Source organism: Tiliqua scincoides, chromosome 6, assembly GCF_035046505.1.
Source record: "Tiliqua scincoides isolate rTilSci1 chromosome 6, rTilSci1.hap2, whole genome shotgun sequence".
Classification (NCBI taxonomy): Eukaryota; Metazoa; Chordata; class Lepidosauria; order Squamata; family Scincidae; genus Tiliqua; species Tiliqua scincoides.
This window is the reverse complement of record NC_089826.1, coordinates 84,955,933-84,973,134: the sequence shown is the minus strand read 5'-3', so window position 1 is coordinate 84,973,134 and position 17,202 is coordinate 84,955,933. Positions and strand designations below refer to the sequence as shown.

Genomic DNA, 17,202 nt, shown 5'->3' with positions numbered 1-17,202 from the left:
GTAGGCTCAATGATTTAGTATCCGCTAATTCAGTATCTACTAGGTTTTCCAGGAACCTAACCCTAGCGGATAACAAAACTGACTGCATATAGCAAAAAAGTCAGTGTGGTTGTATGTGTGACATGAAGATGAACTATGCTGAAAGAGAAAGGAAATGTGTACAGGAAAAAGAGATACCTCAAGTCTGTTACTTTTATAATATCAAATGCATATCACCAAGATTCTTTTAAATTGGTTTCATATCCTAAAGTTAAGCAAGCGCTCCTCATTACATATTACATGTAAGCATATATCTTTCCATAGAAAAATTGGTTGTTATTCAATACCAACTCATATTAAAATATTTGAGCATAAAAGATAAAGAAATTGGAAATGCATTATTTCCACTAAAAGTTACAGAGCGACTTGCTACATATATACGTAGAGTCAATACCTCCACATAACTGCGCCTGTCGTCTGATGAATAGCTGATATACGGGGAATAGGAGATCATATCTGGACGGTCAATTTCATAGATGGCCTTATTTTTGGGAAGGGCAGCCAAATCCCTGTAATCAAGGATTTCATCTCCAAGTTTTGCCTAAGAGGAAAGAAAAAAACAGTTCAGCAGGACAACTTCAGAGAGAAGAGGAACATCACAACACATTTTTGTTATCAAGAATGTAAAGAATGTGATATAGGAAGCTTGTTCCACCAGCAACACAGTTCACCAAGGTACTATAGGACTTTTTGTGGGAACAGTCCAACAAGGCTAGCCCTCTGGAAGTTCTTGTGCATAATCACCGAGACCCAGTTCAAAAAGTTGCAATTATTTTGCTTGGTCCCCATACAAAAAAAGACCATGCTTGTGCTTCTTAACTCCTACCTCCAAAATAAATTATAGTTTGTTTCCTCTCCCATTGTTTCAATTTATTTTCTCAGCCCAAATTCTGTTGCAGCCACTTACATAAATCACTCGACTTGGCGATCCTGAAGTATTTGAAACAGGAACTGAAATTATGCTCTCAGATGATGTTCTGGTTTCCTGAAACTGAAAACAAATGTGGAAAATGATTTTTTGAATAAATAAAAGGCACTCAACACCTCTTGCATTTATTGAAACTCAGAACTGAAACGTAGTAATGTTAACAGAGATAAAGAACATACTGAAATGAGCAATTTTTCTACTTCTACTCTTTTTGGACATGGATACATTCAGAATTCGTGCAAGGAAAGCGCCCTACAGGTAGACCACAGCTGCAATACAAGGACATCTGCAAGAGGGATCTGAAGGCCTTAGGAGTGGACCTCAACAGGTGGGAAACCCTGGCCTCTGAGCGGCCCGCTTGGAGGCAGGCTGTGCAGCATGGCCTCTTCCAGTTTGAAGAGACACTTGGCCAACAGGCTGAGGCAAAGAAGGAAGGCCCACAGCCAGGGAGACAGACCAGGGACAGACTTCACTTGCTCCCAGTGTGGAAGGGATTGTCACTCCCGAATCGGCCTTTTCAGCCACACTAGACGCTGTTCCAGAACCACCTTTCAGAGCGCGATACCATAGTCTTTTGAGACTGAAGGTTGCCAACAGGTAATATGGGCCTCAGCCCTGCACCCGCCCACCTCCCAGAAACAAGGTAACACTGTCCATGAAGGATTATTTCTGTTCTCATGTGCTGAGGAGACTCTAATACTGCATCCTGATGTTTTTTGCCTGGCAAAGGTCAGACTGGAATATGGGTGCCTTAATTTGCATCTAACCATTTGCCCAATAAGGGCTCCAGACTGTTGACGCTGCCAGGTAGCAACTCTCCAAGAAGGGGTCCTTCTCCGCTCTACCTGGAGATGCCAGGGGTTGAAACCGGGACCTTTGGCAAGCAAAGCAGGTCCTCTGTAGTTCCACTGACCCACCCACCTACCCACCCACCTGAGGTTTTGCTTTCTATAGTTACAAGGTTTACTCAGTGATCTTAAAATCACTAAGTCCATAGTTCCCAAACAAGGGTTGAAACCCAAATGAAGGTGGCATGGATGTTCCTGCAGGTTGCAGGAAGCCATATACCCTGTAAGCTGTGTGGCTGCACAGCTGGAAATGAAGCTCCACCCAGCTTCCCTCTCAGCACTAAGGAGCTCAGTGATGACATCACCAAGCACTCTGGAGCATTTTTATCATCATCATCATCATCATCATCAACCAACTCCATAAGTTGCTGGACTGAGAGAAAAACTATATTCAGGGTTGTGGTCACAAAAACATAGGAAACACTGAACTGCATTAAGACTGAGATATTTCACACTCGTGCTTTCTAGAGGTGGATGTGCTGTCCCCAACTCATGTTCACCTCGGAAATGAGCCACAATATTTTCCAAAACAGCTGGAAAATAAAACAACATATTTCTGAGCCAAGCCCAAATTCACTTCCCAAACCCCCTCCCACTTACCCCCAGTATCCACCTTCCTTCTCTTGAAGCAAAATAGACTTGTCCAGAGCAGGGCCAGTGTTGCAATGGCCACTGGAAAGAAGATCAAATTTCTCACTTGCTTCCCTCTCTGGTATGTTGCAAGTGTGGAAGTAAGCTCCACTGAGTTCAGTTTGCTTCTGAGTAAACATTGTATTATGTTTACTTGTATAGAAACGAATGGTAAAATGTTATTTTCGTGCTAACTGGGCAAAGAGATACTTTTTCAAGTGTTGCTCCTCTTAATTTTAACAGGGGGACAGTAACTGTCCTCTTCACCCCACCACAGTGTCTGTTCTAGCGGCTCTTTGTGGGTGTTCCGCATCTTTTTCAGATTGTGAGCACTTTTGGGACAGGGAGCCATTTAATTATTTGGCATTGTCTGTAAACTGCTTTGTAACTTTTTTTGTTGAAAAGCAGTAAATAAATCTTCTTCTTAATAATAATCATAACTGTAAACAACTCCACCACCTTTCTCCTTGCCCCAAATAGAATAGAAAATACAAACTTCTAGCAGCCTACATAGCCTTAGAAGAAAATGAAACACATTTCAAGAGAGGAGGTTTTTACCTTGGCCTTTTCTTCAGCTTTGGCTGCTTGTCTACAGGTTGGATGCCAGATGGAAGTCCCTAAAAAGTAGCATTATAATTAATTCACTCTCTTTGTAACCATTTTACTGAAGTGTTCTATTCACTGATGTGGAAAAATCAGGCCTGTATCAGTAGACTACGTACAGTCAGAGCTAGATAAACCAGTATACTAAATTCAGGGGCAGATTAATCTGGGCCTGTTATGGTTTAATTGTTTGAGAGATCCCAATTATGGATTATATATATCTTTATATCACTCGTTGCTCAGAACACAATGGGCCAATCGGTGGCATAGCCAGAGGGGGTGCAAAGCACTAAGTTTACAGGGAGACTCACCGTGGTGTGCAAGTGGCTTCTCCCCCTCAGAGCCATTTCAGGTGGTGGGAGCAAAATGGAGGTGAATGCAGGGAGGAAAATGCCTCTGTTTTGCTCTCCCCCTGCCTGGAATGGCTCCAAAGGGGAGGGGATGCTTGCAAGCTGTGGTGAGGCTCCCTGCAAAACTTAGTGCTTTGCACCCCTTATAGCTATGCCATTGGGACCAGTTAGGACCATACATTTCTGACACGCCCCTGCTCTATGCAGTTAAGGACTTGAGAACACAATTACCATATTCTCCATTGCAAGGAAATGTTTAAAATGCTGCAACTTGGAATATAGACCTTATTTCTCTTTCAGTATTAATTTTTTTTAACCACACCTCCCTACACTTCAATTATCCAAATTAAGATAGACCTGTAAATCACTACTTCAAAGTCACATATACAAAACCAGTTAAAAAGAACTTGCTGTCACTCTTCATTCTTGACCAAAATACCCCTCAATCATCCATGCCACTTTCTTTACCTTGAAGGTACATCTCTTCTCCTTCCGCAAACATCTGACTGCACTTGACACATCGTGCACAAGTTGGGTGGTAGTGTTTTTCACCAGCCTGTGGGGAGACAAAACAAAATCAATGTGCCTGCAGACTTACTATATTTAGATCCAAACCACCACTTACTTTGTAGCTAAGAGGGAAAAACAAACACAAGTTTACTTTATAGAAGCACATTGCTAAAAACAAATTCACTGGAGTTATCGAACAGTCCAATCCTCACCAACTTCCCAGCACCAATACAGCCCAGGTAAGGGAACAAACATTCCCTTATCATGAGGAGGCCTCTGTGACTGCCCCCTCCCCAAATGCAGCACATACCCCATTGGCACAGCTGCATCAGGGCTGGAAAGTTAGGTTAATTATATACTTAACAGCCCAATTCTATCACATTATAGTCTTTAAAATATGATTTATAGAAGATGAAGTCTGAATAGAGTTTAAGTTCACTGTCCAATGAAGAGGTGAGCATCGAGTAGACTGACAAGTGACGCACCAGCTGGCCACCATCTTCAGTAGTCTGCATAACACTGTTCAGCTTCTTAGAAAGACCTTCATGCTGGACTGTGGCCTAGCAAGGTACTTTTTCATTCTCAGGTAAGGGCACACACTCATGGTGATTTAATGCAGATTAGTTATGCCTGAACTGTTAGGAGATCCTGACTGCAGTAGCATCTTCTCTGCTTTGCTCTCGCCGCCAGGAATGGCTCTGACGACAAGGGGGAGCTCCCATGGTGCTCTGAGGCAACCTGCAAAACTTAGTGTTGTACCTACCCTGCAGCTATGCTACTGCCTGACTGCACACTTCAAATGTGATTGGAACTGTGCTCGGATTTTGACTGGACAGTGTTCTGAGGTCTCTGGAAGGCTTAGAAAGGCACTTCCAGATTTTCAAAAAAACTAGAAGTTCCCTTCTAAGGCATTCTAGAGGCCTCAAAACACCCTGGGGATGTGGCCAGAGCACAGTTTGTTGTGTTTGGAGGTCTAGCATGCCATGACCCACGCATTTGTTCATCCATGGGTTTCAGCATCCATGGGGTTCCAGGAGCAAAACCCCCGAGGATGCCCAGGCATGACTTTACTTAGTTTAGTTCCTATAGTAAATATTTGTTATATAACAGTGGTTTCCAAACTTTTAGCACCAGGGCCCACCTAGATTTACCAGACTTACAGCTCAATCCTATGCATGTCCACTCAGAAGTAAGTCCCATTGAAGTCAATGGGGCTTACTCCCAGGAAAGTGTGGAAAGGATTGGGCTGTTTAAAAAAGGAGATCTAGAAAGAAATAATATTTTTATTTATAAGTGATAATAACCAGAGAAAGACTTTCAAAAATTTATCTTCCTATATTTATGCATGCTTGCAAACTGCAGCTTAGCTCTTTGCAGGGTAATCAGCTGCTTCAGTATCTGATTTTTGAATAGTCTCAAGGCTTGAGGCAATTAGTTATCTGATCTTTCCATCACCCACCAAAAATCAGGTCATGATTGGCGACCAACCAAAAATCAGTGGGTCCACCAGTGGGTACTGTTCCACAGTTTGGGAACCACTGATATACAGCCTTCATCAATCATTACCACTACTACTGAGATTTGATTAGTATCTTCACTTGTGATAAATTCTTGGCTGTTGTTAGAACTTCTTGTTGTTTTGTTTTTTAAAAAAAACACTGAAGGGAAAGAGTGGGCCTACCTCCAGAACTCTCCCAGTGATGTACTTTTCACAATTGTCACATCTTATTCCAAATTTAGCGTGATAGTCCATTTCACAGTATGGAACACCATCTCTGTAGGAAAGGAAACACCCATGCATAGTTTCAGCGGTACTGTTATTCTCATGACTACACAGTTAGGAAAATTCATAATTTTAAAATCTGACAAGAATAGACATCTTGGTATATTCACTAACCTACTGGTGCCCCGGGCCATTCCTGTGTGGGAAGCTTTCATCAGTCAAGCTAGGCAAGGACTGAGTGAACATCTTGTAGAACAGACTTCCTCTAGCAACTCATCTGCATACTCAGGTGAACTAACTAAAACTCATCCAAGCAACTTCAACCATTAGAAGCTACAGAGGCCTGAAGAATATATTGGGTTCACAAAATGGCTGCCACGTTGGAACAGATCTGACTTTATCTGTAGAATGCTTTAGACGCTGGTCACCGTAGGCTGCTAATAGTTCCCTAAAGGCCCACCACAGGAAGATTGCAAGGGCTTATTGCTACCTAGAACTAGGGACAGGCACACCAACTCTGACTAGTCCCAAAACTGTGGTCTTTCTGAGTGTTTTAAGTCAAACATATAATGGGTTTTTGAAGTGTTTGGGTTAAACATTCAACAAACCCAATGTTCCCCCCTTCCCCTAAACTTCCTTGCCTCCACTGATCCCCCTGGTCTTCTGCTTCCAGTTCCCCAAGGGGAAAAACAGCCCTTCTTTGAAGAAGAACGTATCAGACAAGAGACAAGCTGACAGGTTAAGTCATACAGGGCAAACATCCTTTCCTATCAGATATCACGGGGCTTATAGTCTCTCCTGCCTGCCACTATTTGTTATGCCTCCCCTATGTAATGAGCAGAGGTGTTTGGAAATGGTGTTGACAATGGGACCTCAGTAAGTGTGGCAGCTCTGTTTCAGAACCCACTGTGGATACCGAAATCCACAGATACGGGAGTCCACATTTAAAACACTTTAAAGCACTTCAAAAACAAACAAGTGCCAAAAATTGTGTTTCCTACTTTTGCATTGCCAGCACTAAATGACCTACTTCTAGGGCTCTGGGGCAATTCAATCTGGGGTGATGCATTCTGGGGCAATGCTGGGAGGAGAAAGGAACGTCTATGCAACCTAGAAGAGGTTCTTCCAGGGCTAAAAATAGCTCTAGAGGTTGGGAAACGGCATGGTTTGGCTGTGCAAAGGTGAGAAACATGATTCTGGTGTCTCTATTTGTTTTTAAATCATTCTCATATGTGGGTCCCGGTATCTACTGCCATCCGTGGTGAGTCACCCACAGATACCGCAGAATGGGGCCAGTCCCTTCAAGTGGAGGACACTTCCATTTTGAGTTATCGCCTTTTGAATACACACCCCATCCCTACCTAGAATATCCAGATGAAAAGAACCATGCAGAAGAAAGCTGGCAGAGAAATAGGATTCATTCTCTATCAGCACCTCCATGGAATAGGCCTTCAAATGTGCTGGCCCAATTTTGGTTGAATTCATCCAGGATATTCCACCACTTGTGTTTTGATCATCATCCCAGTTGTTTCATTTCCTGCCATTTCTCAGAAAACAAAGGACATTTTTTCCTAGGCTGAAGCAGAAGAAGTTTAGAAGCAGTGGGGTCAACTGCCTAGGTCAGTTCTCCAATCCAGAGATGGCCCAGTATTTCATCAGGACCATTGCTCAGTCAGCTGGATGGCAGACAAGAAAGACAATCCATCCAAAGGTGTTCCTGGGCCACACTACTGTAACAGTTGGTATGTTGCAGACTTCATGTCTCATCTAATCTGTACAGTAAACCCCATATCACAGCAGGCTAAAAAGAACACATCAGACAACACAAAAGCTGAGAAGTATCATAAAAATTAGCTCAATTCATTGGTTTAGCTTACTTGCTGATATATTCAGCATTCAGAAGTTTGCCACATATCCTGCACTTGAAGCAGGTAAGATGCCAGTGCTTGTCCAAAGCTACCAAAGATTGTCCATTTTTTATTTCAGAGCCACAGTCCCCACATGCTGCAAAAAAGGGCAAAGAAATGCTTTAAATGTAAATAATATGCTTTACACATTGTTTATAAGGTTTAAAAAGCTGCACTTTAACATTCTGATTTTCTTCCTGCATGGCTGAATTTGAGAATAAAACATAAGGTGTGTGCATGTGGGTGGGTGGGTGTCAGTTACACAGTAAGCACTTAGCAGGAAAACATAAGGTAAATGCCACAACCCCAATATACAGGTGTGCCCAGGTATTCACAGGCGTTCCATTCCGGAACTCCCCACGGTTACGTGAAACCATGGATACCAGGGAGCCCCCCCCCACCCTTTGTAGTTCTGTTCCCCTCACTTATGGAGGGTCGTCGGAGCCCAGCAGAGGCTGCACTCATCCATCCACGGCTTCTGCCAGGCTCAGACTGAGCTTTAAAGCCAAAAGAAGGACTTTTAAATATCTTATGAAGCATTAAGAGAGGGCCAGGGAAGCCCTCCGGGTGGCCCCCCTGACCCAATCTGTGGATAAGTGAATCCATGTATATGGATCCACAGATACGTGCCCCCCCCATATATCCAAATTCTGTCCCTCTTCAATTTCATATTTCATATTCAGCAGCAGCTGTTACCCTGCACATGCCCGATCTCATCTGATCTTGGAAGCTAAGCAGGGTCAGGCCTGGTTAGTAGTTGGATGGGAGACCGCCTGGGAATACCGGGCGCTGTAGGCTTCTACCATGATCTCGGAAGCTAAGCAGGGTCGGGCCTGGTTAGTACTTGGATGGGAGACCGCCTGGGAATACCGGGTGCTGTAGGCTTATACCATGATATCGGAAGCTAAGCAGGGTCGGGCCTGCTTAGTACTTGGATGGGAGACCGCCTGGGAATACCGGGTGCTGTAGGCTTATACCATGATCTCGGAAGCTAAGCAGGGTCGGGCCTGGTTAGTACTTGGATGGGAGACCGCCTGGGAATACCGGGTGCTGTAGGCTTATACCATAGTCTTTCGAGACTGAAGGTTGCCAACCATTCATCATATTCATATTTTCATATTCAATCTCATATTCATATCAAATACTGTTGTTGTTGTTGTTGTTGTTGTTGTTGTTAATAATAATAATAATAATAATAATAATAATAATAATAATAATAATATTTTTCTTTGAGAATTTTATATAACTTCACTATTTTTTTCTTATACACTGAATTTTACCTTGGCTAGAGACAAAATATGCATACAGTTGAGTGTTGCTCAGTATGCCTTATGAATGAAAGTAGATAAAGATTTTGTGATCCAAAAACAAAAATGCAGATAGGAACTGCCAAATCCTCACAAATGAAAAATACCACTATATTTAAGCTATTAATTATTATCAAATACAAAATATTTAACTAGTGAACTCAAATCATTGGCTATCAACACAGATATAATATAATGGTGAATTGTAAACATTCAGCTATGCAGTGCTTATCAACTGAATTATTCAGCATTTGCAGAAGAGAATTGGGGAGGGGGCAGCTTTATATTAGCTCTGAAGAAAATAAACCCAATCAGACAAGAAATCAGTGACTTACTTCGAATAACTGGAAGATTGCTGTTGCTACCAGTAGGTGGCACAGAACATTTTTGACAGACACAGTCCTTCCCATTGAAAGTCACCCGATCCCCAGGAGGAAATGGCTGTCTGCACCAAGAAAAATTAAATGCCTTAGAAAATCAGCATTCCTATATCCTTTGATTGTTTCTTTTACAATATGAACTCCTATCCTTCGCTCCAGCTCTTTTAGCATTAGCTCCCAGTTAACAAATGAGTCACTTGAAAGCTCACACTATCCCAGAGGCAGAAGTACCCCAGAAGAATGCAGGAAGCCCTGGGGTTGACACTCTCCAAAGCACAGTCAATGGTCCATAATATCTTTCAAAATCTTATCCTCAGAACGCACTATGTGCTTTTGGAGAAGGAACAGTGCTAAGAAGAACTTCTTTGTATTACAGTAAAGAGACTAAACAACAGCAACAGAGGCTGCAATTTTAGGCATGAACTACATGCCAACACCTGTATAAGGCTGAAAGCCACCCCATGCTTTCATGGTCTTTCTCCCTCATCCCACCCAATTTTGCTACTGCTAGCAAATTATTTTCTCTCTCAACTGATGCTCCTTTATCTTTTCAATCTGCCCCGCAAACAGCAATAGGTCTCTACCTACTCCTACTCCCTCCTCCAAGGTGCTACTGCCACTTGCTTCCCCTTCTGTCCTGGGAAACTTCATCCAGAACTTCTCACACAGACATGCTAGAGCAGGGGTGTCAAAGTAGTTCCATACTGGGCGGAATAGCATTCATTGTACTGGCAGTGACATTCATTGTACTGGCAGTGACATTATTAAGCAGGAAGAGATGTCATTAAGCAGAAGAAGGCTTGAAAGAAGCACTTCGTTCTCACATAGAAACTCATTAGCTACAAATGACAGAAGAGAAACTGTGCAAATCTTGATCATATTTTCCAAGATGTGGGAGAGCCCAATTATCACATAAACCACCTTTCAGCAGTGCCACTTCTGCTGCAGCATAGCTCAGCATCTGAGAGGTGTTATGCAAAGTGATGCCTTGGCAGATGTGGAGCTGCTGAAAGAGCAGCCTATGTAATAACTGGGGTCTTCCAGAAACTCAGCAGCACCTTCACCCCTAATAGTGTTCCTTGCCTTCTAAGGCCTCCTTCCATCTCTTCCTCCCTAAGCCTTAGCAGAAGCAGCACTTCTGAAAGGGTAGATCTGGGACAGTGCAATTAAATGGAGGCTGGGTAAAAAGTTTCCAGGGCTACATCCAGACTGCAGGTCTTACGTTTGACATGTGCTAGAGTATTTCTGTTCTATAGTTTACTGACTTTCTAGATGTGACTAGCAGCTTGACATCACTCACAAAAACTCAGTTTATCCTCTGCTTCATAACAGTAAAGTAAGCAAGAAGGATGTAAGTGTCAACCTGCAAGAACCTCACTGACACAAGGAACGTGCTTTAGCTCAAGGTGGTCTATTTGGGTCAGAAAAGTTCTGTAATCACTGTGACGAGTTATGCATGCAGACACCGTATTGGATTCAGCCATGAATTCGCATTATTATTTCATTCACATCAGGGATAGAAAAAAAAAATAATCCCAATGACAATTCCATAATTCTATGAACGCTACAGTTTGGCTGTACTTGTCGTAAGAGGCGACTAAACAGCCACCGGGTAGATGGGACTCGTTAGCCTGGGAAGGCAGCTCATCTGAGAGAAGGAAAACTCTGAACCCAAACCTCCACTGCCTCATGGCTACATCCAGTTATGGAAAAGGCTTCAGGAGTCAACCTCGAGGCAAAATCCGGAGCCGGAGACCCTGAGGCAGTTCACAGCTGAACACAGTCACGTTCTGGCAACTCCTGCGACGCCGCCAGAACCAACCGTATTGGCCTCTGCCTTTCAGTTGGACCATTTCAGCAATGTGGAGAGGGGGGATTTGCTGCATGGGAAATAGTCTGTCCTCCATATCTACTTTACCCAGGCTTCGCGCACTGGAGAGGACACTCTGTTCCAGAACCACCATTCAGAGCACGATACCATAGTCTTCCCAGACCAAAGGATGCCAACAATAATAAATGAACACTTCCATTTTCATACCTCACACTGGACATTAAAAATGACTTACAAGTTTATAACTTTGTTCATCATTAGACATGCAAATATTTTGCAAGATTGCTCGTCAGTAGATATGCAAAAGCTCTGCAAAACTGCTACATCATCTGTTTTGTTTCAGGCTGCTTTGACACAAAACACTCCAATGGGAATTGCTGGTAAGAGACTCACACTTAAGAAAATGATGCAATGGAGCCTATAAAAATAATTGAGCACACGAAGTTCAACTTGGCATCTCTATCATGTAACATATATCATAAAGCTGGGTTTTCAGTCAATGATTAGTCCAAGTATGCCTGAATAATGGAATAAATCCAGTGTAGGACAATTACTAAATTTCACAGAAGCCTGAGATCTGCCCACAGAAGAAAGCTCTCACAGCAGCCTGAACACACATTTTCAAAGAATATATATTTAATTAGAGATGCTGCCAAAATTTTTGCCAACTAAAATTCACTGTTGGATTTAGGGAGCTTTACTGTGCAGATACAAGGCTTCTCAGGTAGAGTAAGCTGAAGCAAGTACAGCAGGCCCTCGGTAGCAGCAGGGAACCCGTTCCAGGACATCCCACAGATACTGAATTCCATGGATATGATGCATGGATGCATCATGCATATGCATCATGCATAGATGGATGGATGGATGATGCATGGATGCATCATGATATGATGCATGGATAATATCCATGGATATGATGAATTCCATGGATATGATGCACTTCTGTACTGCAGCAAGTCATGGACTCTTCGCTCACGACAGGAGAGGAAACTGAACGCTTTCCAAATGCGCTGCCTCCGACGCATTCTCGGCATCACCTGGCAGGACAAAGTTCCAAACAACACAGTCCTGGAACGTGCTGGAATCCCTAGCATGTATGCACTGCTGAAACAGAGACGCCTGCATTGGCTCGGTCATGTTGTGAGAATGGATGATGGCCGGATCCCAAAGGATCTCCTCTATGGAGAACTCGTGCAAGGAAAGCGCCCTACAGGTAGACCACAGCTGCGATACAAGGACATCTGCAAGAGAGATCTGAAGGCCTTAGGAGTGGACCTCAACAAGTGGGAAACCCTGGCCTCTGAGCGGCCCGCTTGGAGGCAGGCTGTGCAGCATGGCCTCTCCCAGTTTGAAGAGACACTTGGCCAACAGACTGAGGCAAAGAGGCAAAGAAGGAAGGCCCATAGCCAGGGAGACAGACCAGGGACAGACTGCACTTGCTCCCAGTGTGGAAGGGATTGTCACTCCCGAATCGGCCTTTTCAGCCACACTAGACGCTGTGCCAGAACCACCTTCCAGAGCGCGATACCAGAGTCTTTCGAGACTGAAGGTTGCCAACAAGAAGAAGAAGATGCCTGCAAGGGGGGGGGCACATACCAACAAACCAGAAGTGCCTTCCAACAATAGTCTGGGAGGTCTCCCGTCCTCCAGGAATGCCACAAGCTTGGCATTCACAGATATTCACATCCATGGATGCTGAGCCCATAGATCAGGAGGGCCCACTGTACACCCAGCAGTCTCCTACATTCAGGGTGGCCTCTTTTTTCCAGGGCATGTCCTCTTTTTTCGCCTTGTGCCTGGTAAAGAATTTAAATGTTCCCCTTTTTCCTGCCCCTGCCGGCAGCACACAGTCTTCTTGTAATTAATAATTTATATGCAAGTTTTAAATTTAATAATAAGTAATATAGTGTTTAAATTAGCCACATGAAATCAACATACGAGCGTTTTTAACTTTTATTTTGTCATGTGCTACATTTTTCTTGGGTGACCTACATTTTGGGATGCCTGGTCCTCTTTTGCGGTTATGACATCTGGTCACCCTGCCTATGCTGGTGTGTGCTGCTGATGTTGCCTCTTACACAGCCATTCTGCATATCCTTGGCATGGCCCACGACATCTGGAAAGCCTCCAGAAATGACACAGGTCAAGATGGGCACGCACACAAGCTCCAACACAGACATAGCCTAAGGGCAATGTTTTGTCACATAAGCACAGAAGGCATTTGCCAATTCAGGGCACTCTGTCCACCTCATTTTTATTTTATTTTTAAGTACAATTAACGTTTCGGTGAGCAAAGCTTACCTGCAAGACACACACACAAAACAATTTGGGTGGTAGGTTTTCCCCAGGGCTGAAACCACCTCTCCCTCAATAAACTGATTGCAGCTGAAACACCGGGTGCCATAGAGCCGCTGATAGTCCAAAGTGCAGATATAGTCTCCCTGTCTCACAAAAAATCCTCCTTGAGCCAAGTCACATCCGCAAGCTGCAGACAGAAACAGGTCAGAGAGATTAAGAAAAGTAATTGTATCCATAAGGAAGCAGGGCACTAGAGATGGCAACATCTTCATTTGCTGTGAGTGGAGATTTGGCAGCTAGATCTTCAGAGCAATTCCGTGAGCACTACTTATCCGTGGGCTCAGCATCTGCAGATCTGAGCGGTTCGTGTCTGGGAGGCCTTCTCAGGATACTGGGAGGCCGGTGTGATCTCTGGAGCGCCAAGCGCAGTCTCCAGCTGAATAACTGCAGTGTAACTGCAGATGCCCCCGCCCACGGATTCCAGTATCTGCCGATTCCAGCGTGCAATGGGGAACCTAGAACAGATCCAAGGGCCTACTTCTTTATTAGGAAAATGGGTTTATTATGTGAAAATGTGCTGGGACACAAAAATAGAGGGTCAAGACAGAAATGGGTCTCTGTTTATGGCAGTGACCCCTTCTTTTGTGGGAAAATAATAGGGGTCATTTTAACCCCATCCTTCCTCAAACTGGCTGAGGCCAAGGACTGTGACTCTACTCTGCTGTCAGGCAGGGAAGGCTGACAGCAGACCACAGTGAGCACAAACTGCTGCTTGATTTCCTTCAGCTTCTCACAGAGCTTCTCACCAAAATGGCTCTGCAAGCCCAATGGGAAAAGAAAGCCAGTTCATGGAAGCTGGACGGCCAACACACTGTAGGCTCTCTGCATGCTCTGTGAAGCCAAGCCCAAGGAGATCTAAGGCAGGGGTGCTCACACTTTTTTGGCTCAAGAGCTACTTTGAAACCCAGCAAGGCCCGGAGATCTACCAGAGTTTTTTTTTACAATGTTCGCGCCATCATAATATATAACATTTATGTGTACAATGTATGTTGGTGTACCTTGAGCCCCACTGAGTATAACAGGACTTACTCCTGACTAGACATGCCTAGGATTAGGCTGTGAGGCTGCAATCCTAGCCACACTTACCTGGGAGTAAGCCCCATTGAGTACAATGGGCCTTACTCCCGGCGTTTCCTCCCAGAGGCCCCTGAAAGGGGGGGTGGTCAACACTCCACGATCTACTCATTTTGCCTCGCGATCTACCGGTAGATCGCGATCCACCTATTGAGCACCCCTGATCTAAGGCATCCCTTTGTCCAGGTTGGCACTTCCTGAATGAAGAGGCAGGACTGTGAAGGCTGTTCCTGGAGCCACTTCCGCAGAGCCAGGAACAGCGGGTGGGGTAGAAGTGAAGACAAATCTGCTGTTTATTCTGAACTTCTACTCTCCTGCCCTGTGGGGAAAAATATTGCACCTGGAAAATCTGGAAGTAACCATGCTACAGTACAGTGGCATAGCTAGAGGGGGATACAAAGCACTAAGTTTTGCAGGGAGCCTCACCATAGCGTGCAAGGAGTCCCGCCCCCTTCCCTGTGGAGCCACTGTGGAAACTGTGGAGTCTGGGCAGTGGGAGCAAAAGTGAGGCTCCCTGCAAAACTTAGTGCTTTGTACCCCTCTGGCTAAGTGACTGCTACAGTATAAAGAGAAATATAAGTGATTGTAGCAGCAAAAGCAAAGTAGCACTGACACAGTCCAGGGATGCCCAACCTTCTCAGAAAGTGCTTTGTCACTCAAGCCCCAAGCATAAGACAGGGCCACTCGCAACAGCACACAGTTATAGAACAATTACTTAAAATCAGGGATGCAAGAAAGAGTGTGAGTTCTTCCTTCAGCTCCTCTTTCTGATCTATAGCACAATGCTGCTAAACCAGTAAGACAGGCTGACTGAACGGCCCCAAGCTAAGTGCCACAATGTGGGTGGAACAAGGACAGGGACCTGCTCTCCTGTTCCCTCTACTACATGGGTAAGGCTACCCTTTGCTGCTCAGGTGGCCCTTGGTGGTGGTTCATTATTTTTAAATTTTATCTTATACATTGATACCCTCTCCTCCCTGCCACATCTCTGGGTGTCCAAGGTGGCTAACAAGATGATAAACATAATAAAACTGCAGTTCTCAACCAGCAGTACTCTTACCACTGGTGGTACTTGAGCTGGTGTCTGATGGTATGTGCGGGACCCCCAGACCTCTGCCTCCTGGCAGCGAGACCAGCAATGTAGCGTGACAAAGCAGCAGCAAAAGGCTTGGCGGGCAGAGCTCCAGCGGGCATTTCTGCATGCTCAGAAAAATCCTCCCATCCACTCTGAGCCTCATGCCAGTGTCTGTCGCGCTGCACCTGGCCTCCCAATTCTGTAGTAACTGGTGATGACATCATCGCCAGTTACTACCAGTAGTCCTTCCAACAGGTGGACCACTGGAAGGTACGGCAGGGGACAAACATTGAGAAACTCTGCTAGCCCCTGCTAATTGGGTAAGAGGCCCATTAGCCCCTGATAATTGGGTAAGAGGCACTTTTTCAAGTGGGTGCTCCTCTTTTTAGCAGGGGGAGAGTAACTGGCCCACCTCATCCCAGCACTGTCTGTTCTAGTGGCTGTCTGCTGGTATTCTTTTGCATCTTTTTAGATTGTGAGCCCTTTTGGGACAGGGAGCCATTTAGTTATTTGATTTTTCTATGTAAACCGCTTTGTGAACTTTTAGTTGAAAAGCGGTATATAAATACTGTCGATTGATTGATTGATTGATTGATTGATTGAGAAACTCTGCAATAAAATATTTCATTTTAGAACACAGGCTGCCTTTCTCTCCACAACCAGGACGCCCAAGGCCACTCACAAGATAGTAAAAACAATCTCAATCACCCCCAAAGAATGTTTTGAGCTGTGAACGGGGCAAAGCCCCAAAGAGTTTCAAGGGGGGGGGGGTTGGTGTTAGGAGTGAAGTCGTTAAAATGCTTTCAAATTCCTTCTTAAATTCCTGTACTAAGAACTGTTGTGCAAATGCATATGTGGTAGGTAATTTAAAACCCACTTTAATCCACGAAACCTTTGGGCACAACGCCTTACAGGGCCACCTTATACCTGTTGATTCAAAAGTCCCATTGTGTTCCTATATGCACTTATCTGGGAGTAAGTCCCACAAAACTTACTTTTGAGCAGACATGTACAGTGTTGAACTTTTGCAGCACAAAACTATCCATGTCTACACAGACGCAAGTCTCACTGCATTCCATGGGCCTTGCTCCCAGGAAAGTGTGTAGAGGATCGCAGCCTCTGTCTTCTTTCCCTCCTTGTAAATAAGCTTAAGTATGTGTAACAGAAACAAATCAATCATACTGCTTGCCTCATATCTCTTCCTCCTTCTGTCACTTCCCTTGTGCCTATCTAGGCTGTAAATCCCTGGGGCAAATACCTGTTTATTTTGTATAAACTGCACGTATATTGATGGCACTGTATAATAAACAACTGCTAATTCACACATAATTTCTCGCCTTCATAGACCACTTGCTTCCTTCCAGCGTACTGACCATCCAGAAGCCAGAGGGTTTGTGCCTGCATGCCGTGTTCATGCTGCAGGGGTTTCACGCCAGTATGAAAATAGTGCACATACAGTGGGCCCTTGGTATCCATGAGGGATCTGTTCCAGAACCCCCTGTGCATGCCAATTTTCACAGATACTGGTGTTTACAGAAAGCCCTTAAAGGTCTTCCCGGACATGTCCGGAAGCACCTTCTGATTTCGTCTGGGAGGTGAAGTCCTCCAATGCAAGTCGGCACCCGGGCTGAGTCAAATC

General features: G+C 44.5%; 1 protein-coding gene and 1 pseudogene across 4 annotated transcripts in view; one reads left to right on the top strand and one right to left on the bottom strand.

Annotated features, from left to right (window-relative positions):
• ABLIM2 (actin binding LIM protein family member 2) overlaps nt 1-17,202 on the bottom strand; it is a 68,702-nt gene that overhangs the window by 31,911 nt on the left and 19,589 nt on the right. For all 4 annotated transcript variants that reach the window (XM_066632986.1, XM_066632984.1, XM_066632983.1 and 1 more), the window contains 8 exons: nt 13,358-13,541; nt 9,181-9,290; nt 7,509-7,635; nt 5,590-5,683; nt 3,867-3,954; nt 3,004-3,062; nt 947-1,030; nt 434-580 (listed from right to left, as the gene is read on the bottom strand). In XM_066632986.1, the coding sequence (XP_066489083.1) occupies nt 434-580; nt 947-1,030; nt 3,004-3,062; nt 3,867-3,954; nt 5,590-5,683; nt 7,509-7,635; nt 9,181-9,290; nt 13,358-13,541 (893 nt within the window). The remainder of the gene's footprint in view (nt 1-433; nt 581-946; nt 1,031-3,003; nt 3,063-3,866; nt 3,955-5,589; nt 5,684-7,508; nt 7,636-9,180; nt 9,291-13,357; nt 13,542-17,202) is intronic.
• On the top strand, nt 8,220-8,336 carry LOC136656577 (5S ribosomal RNA; annotated as a pseudogene).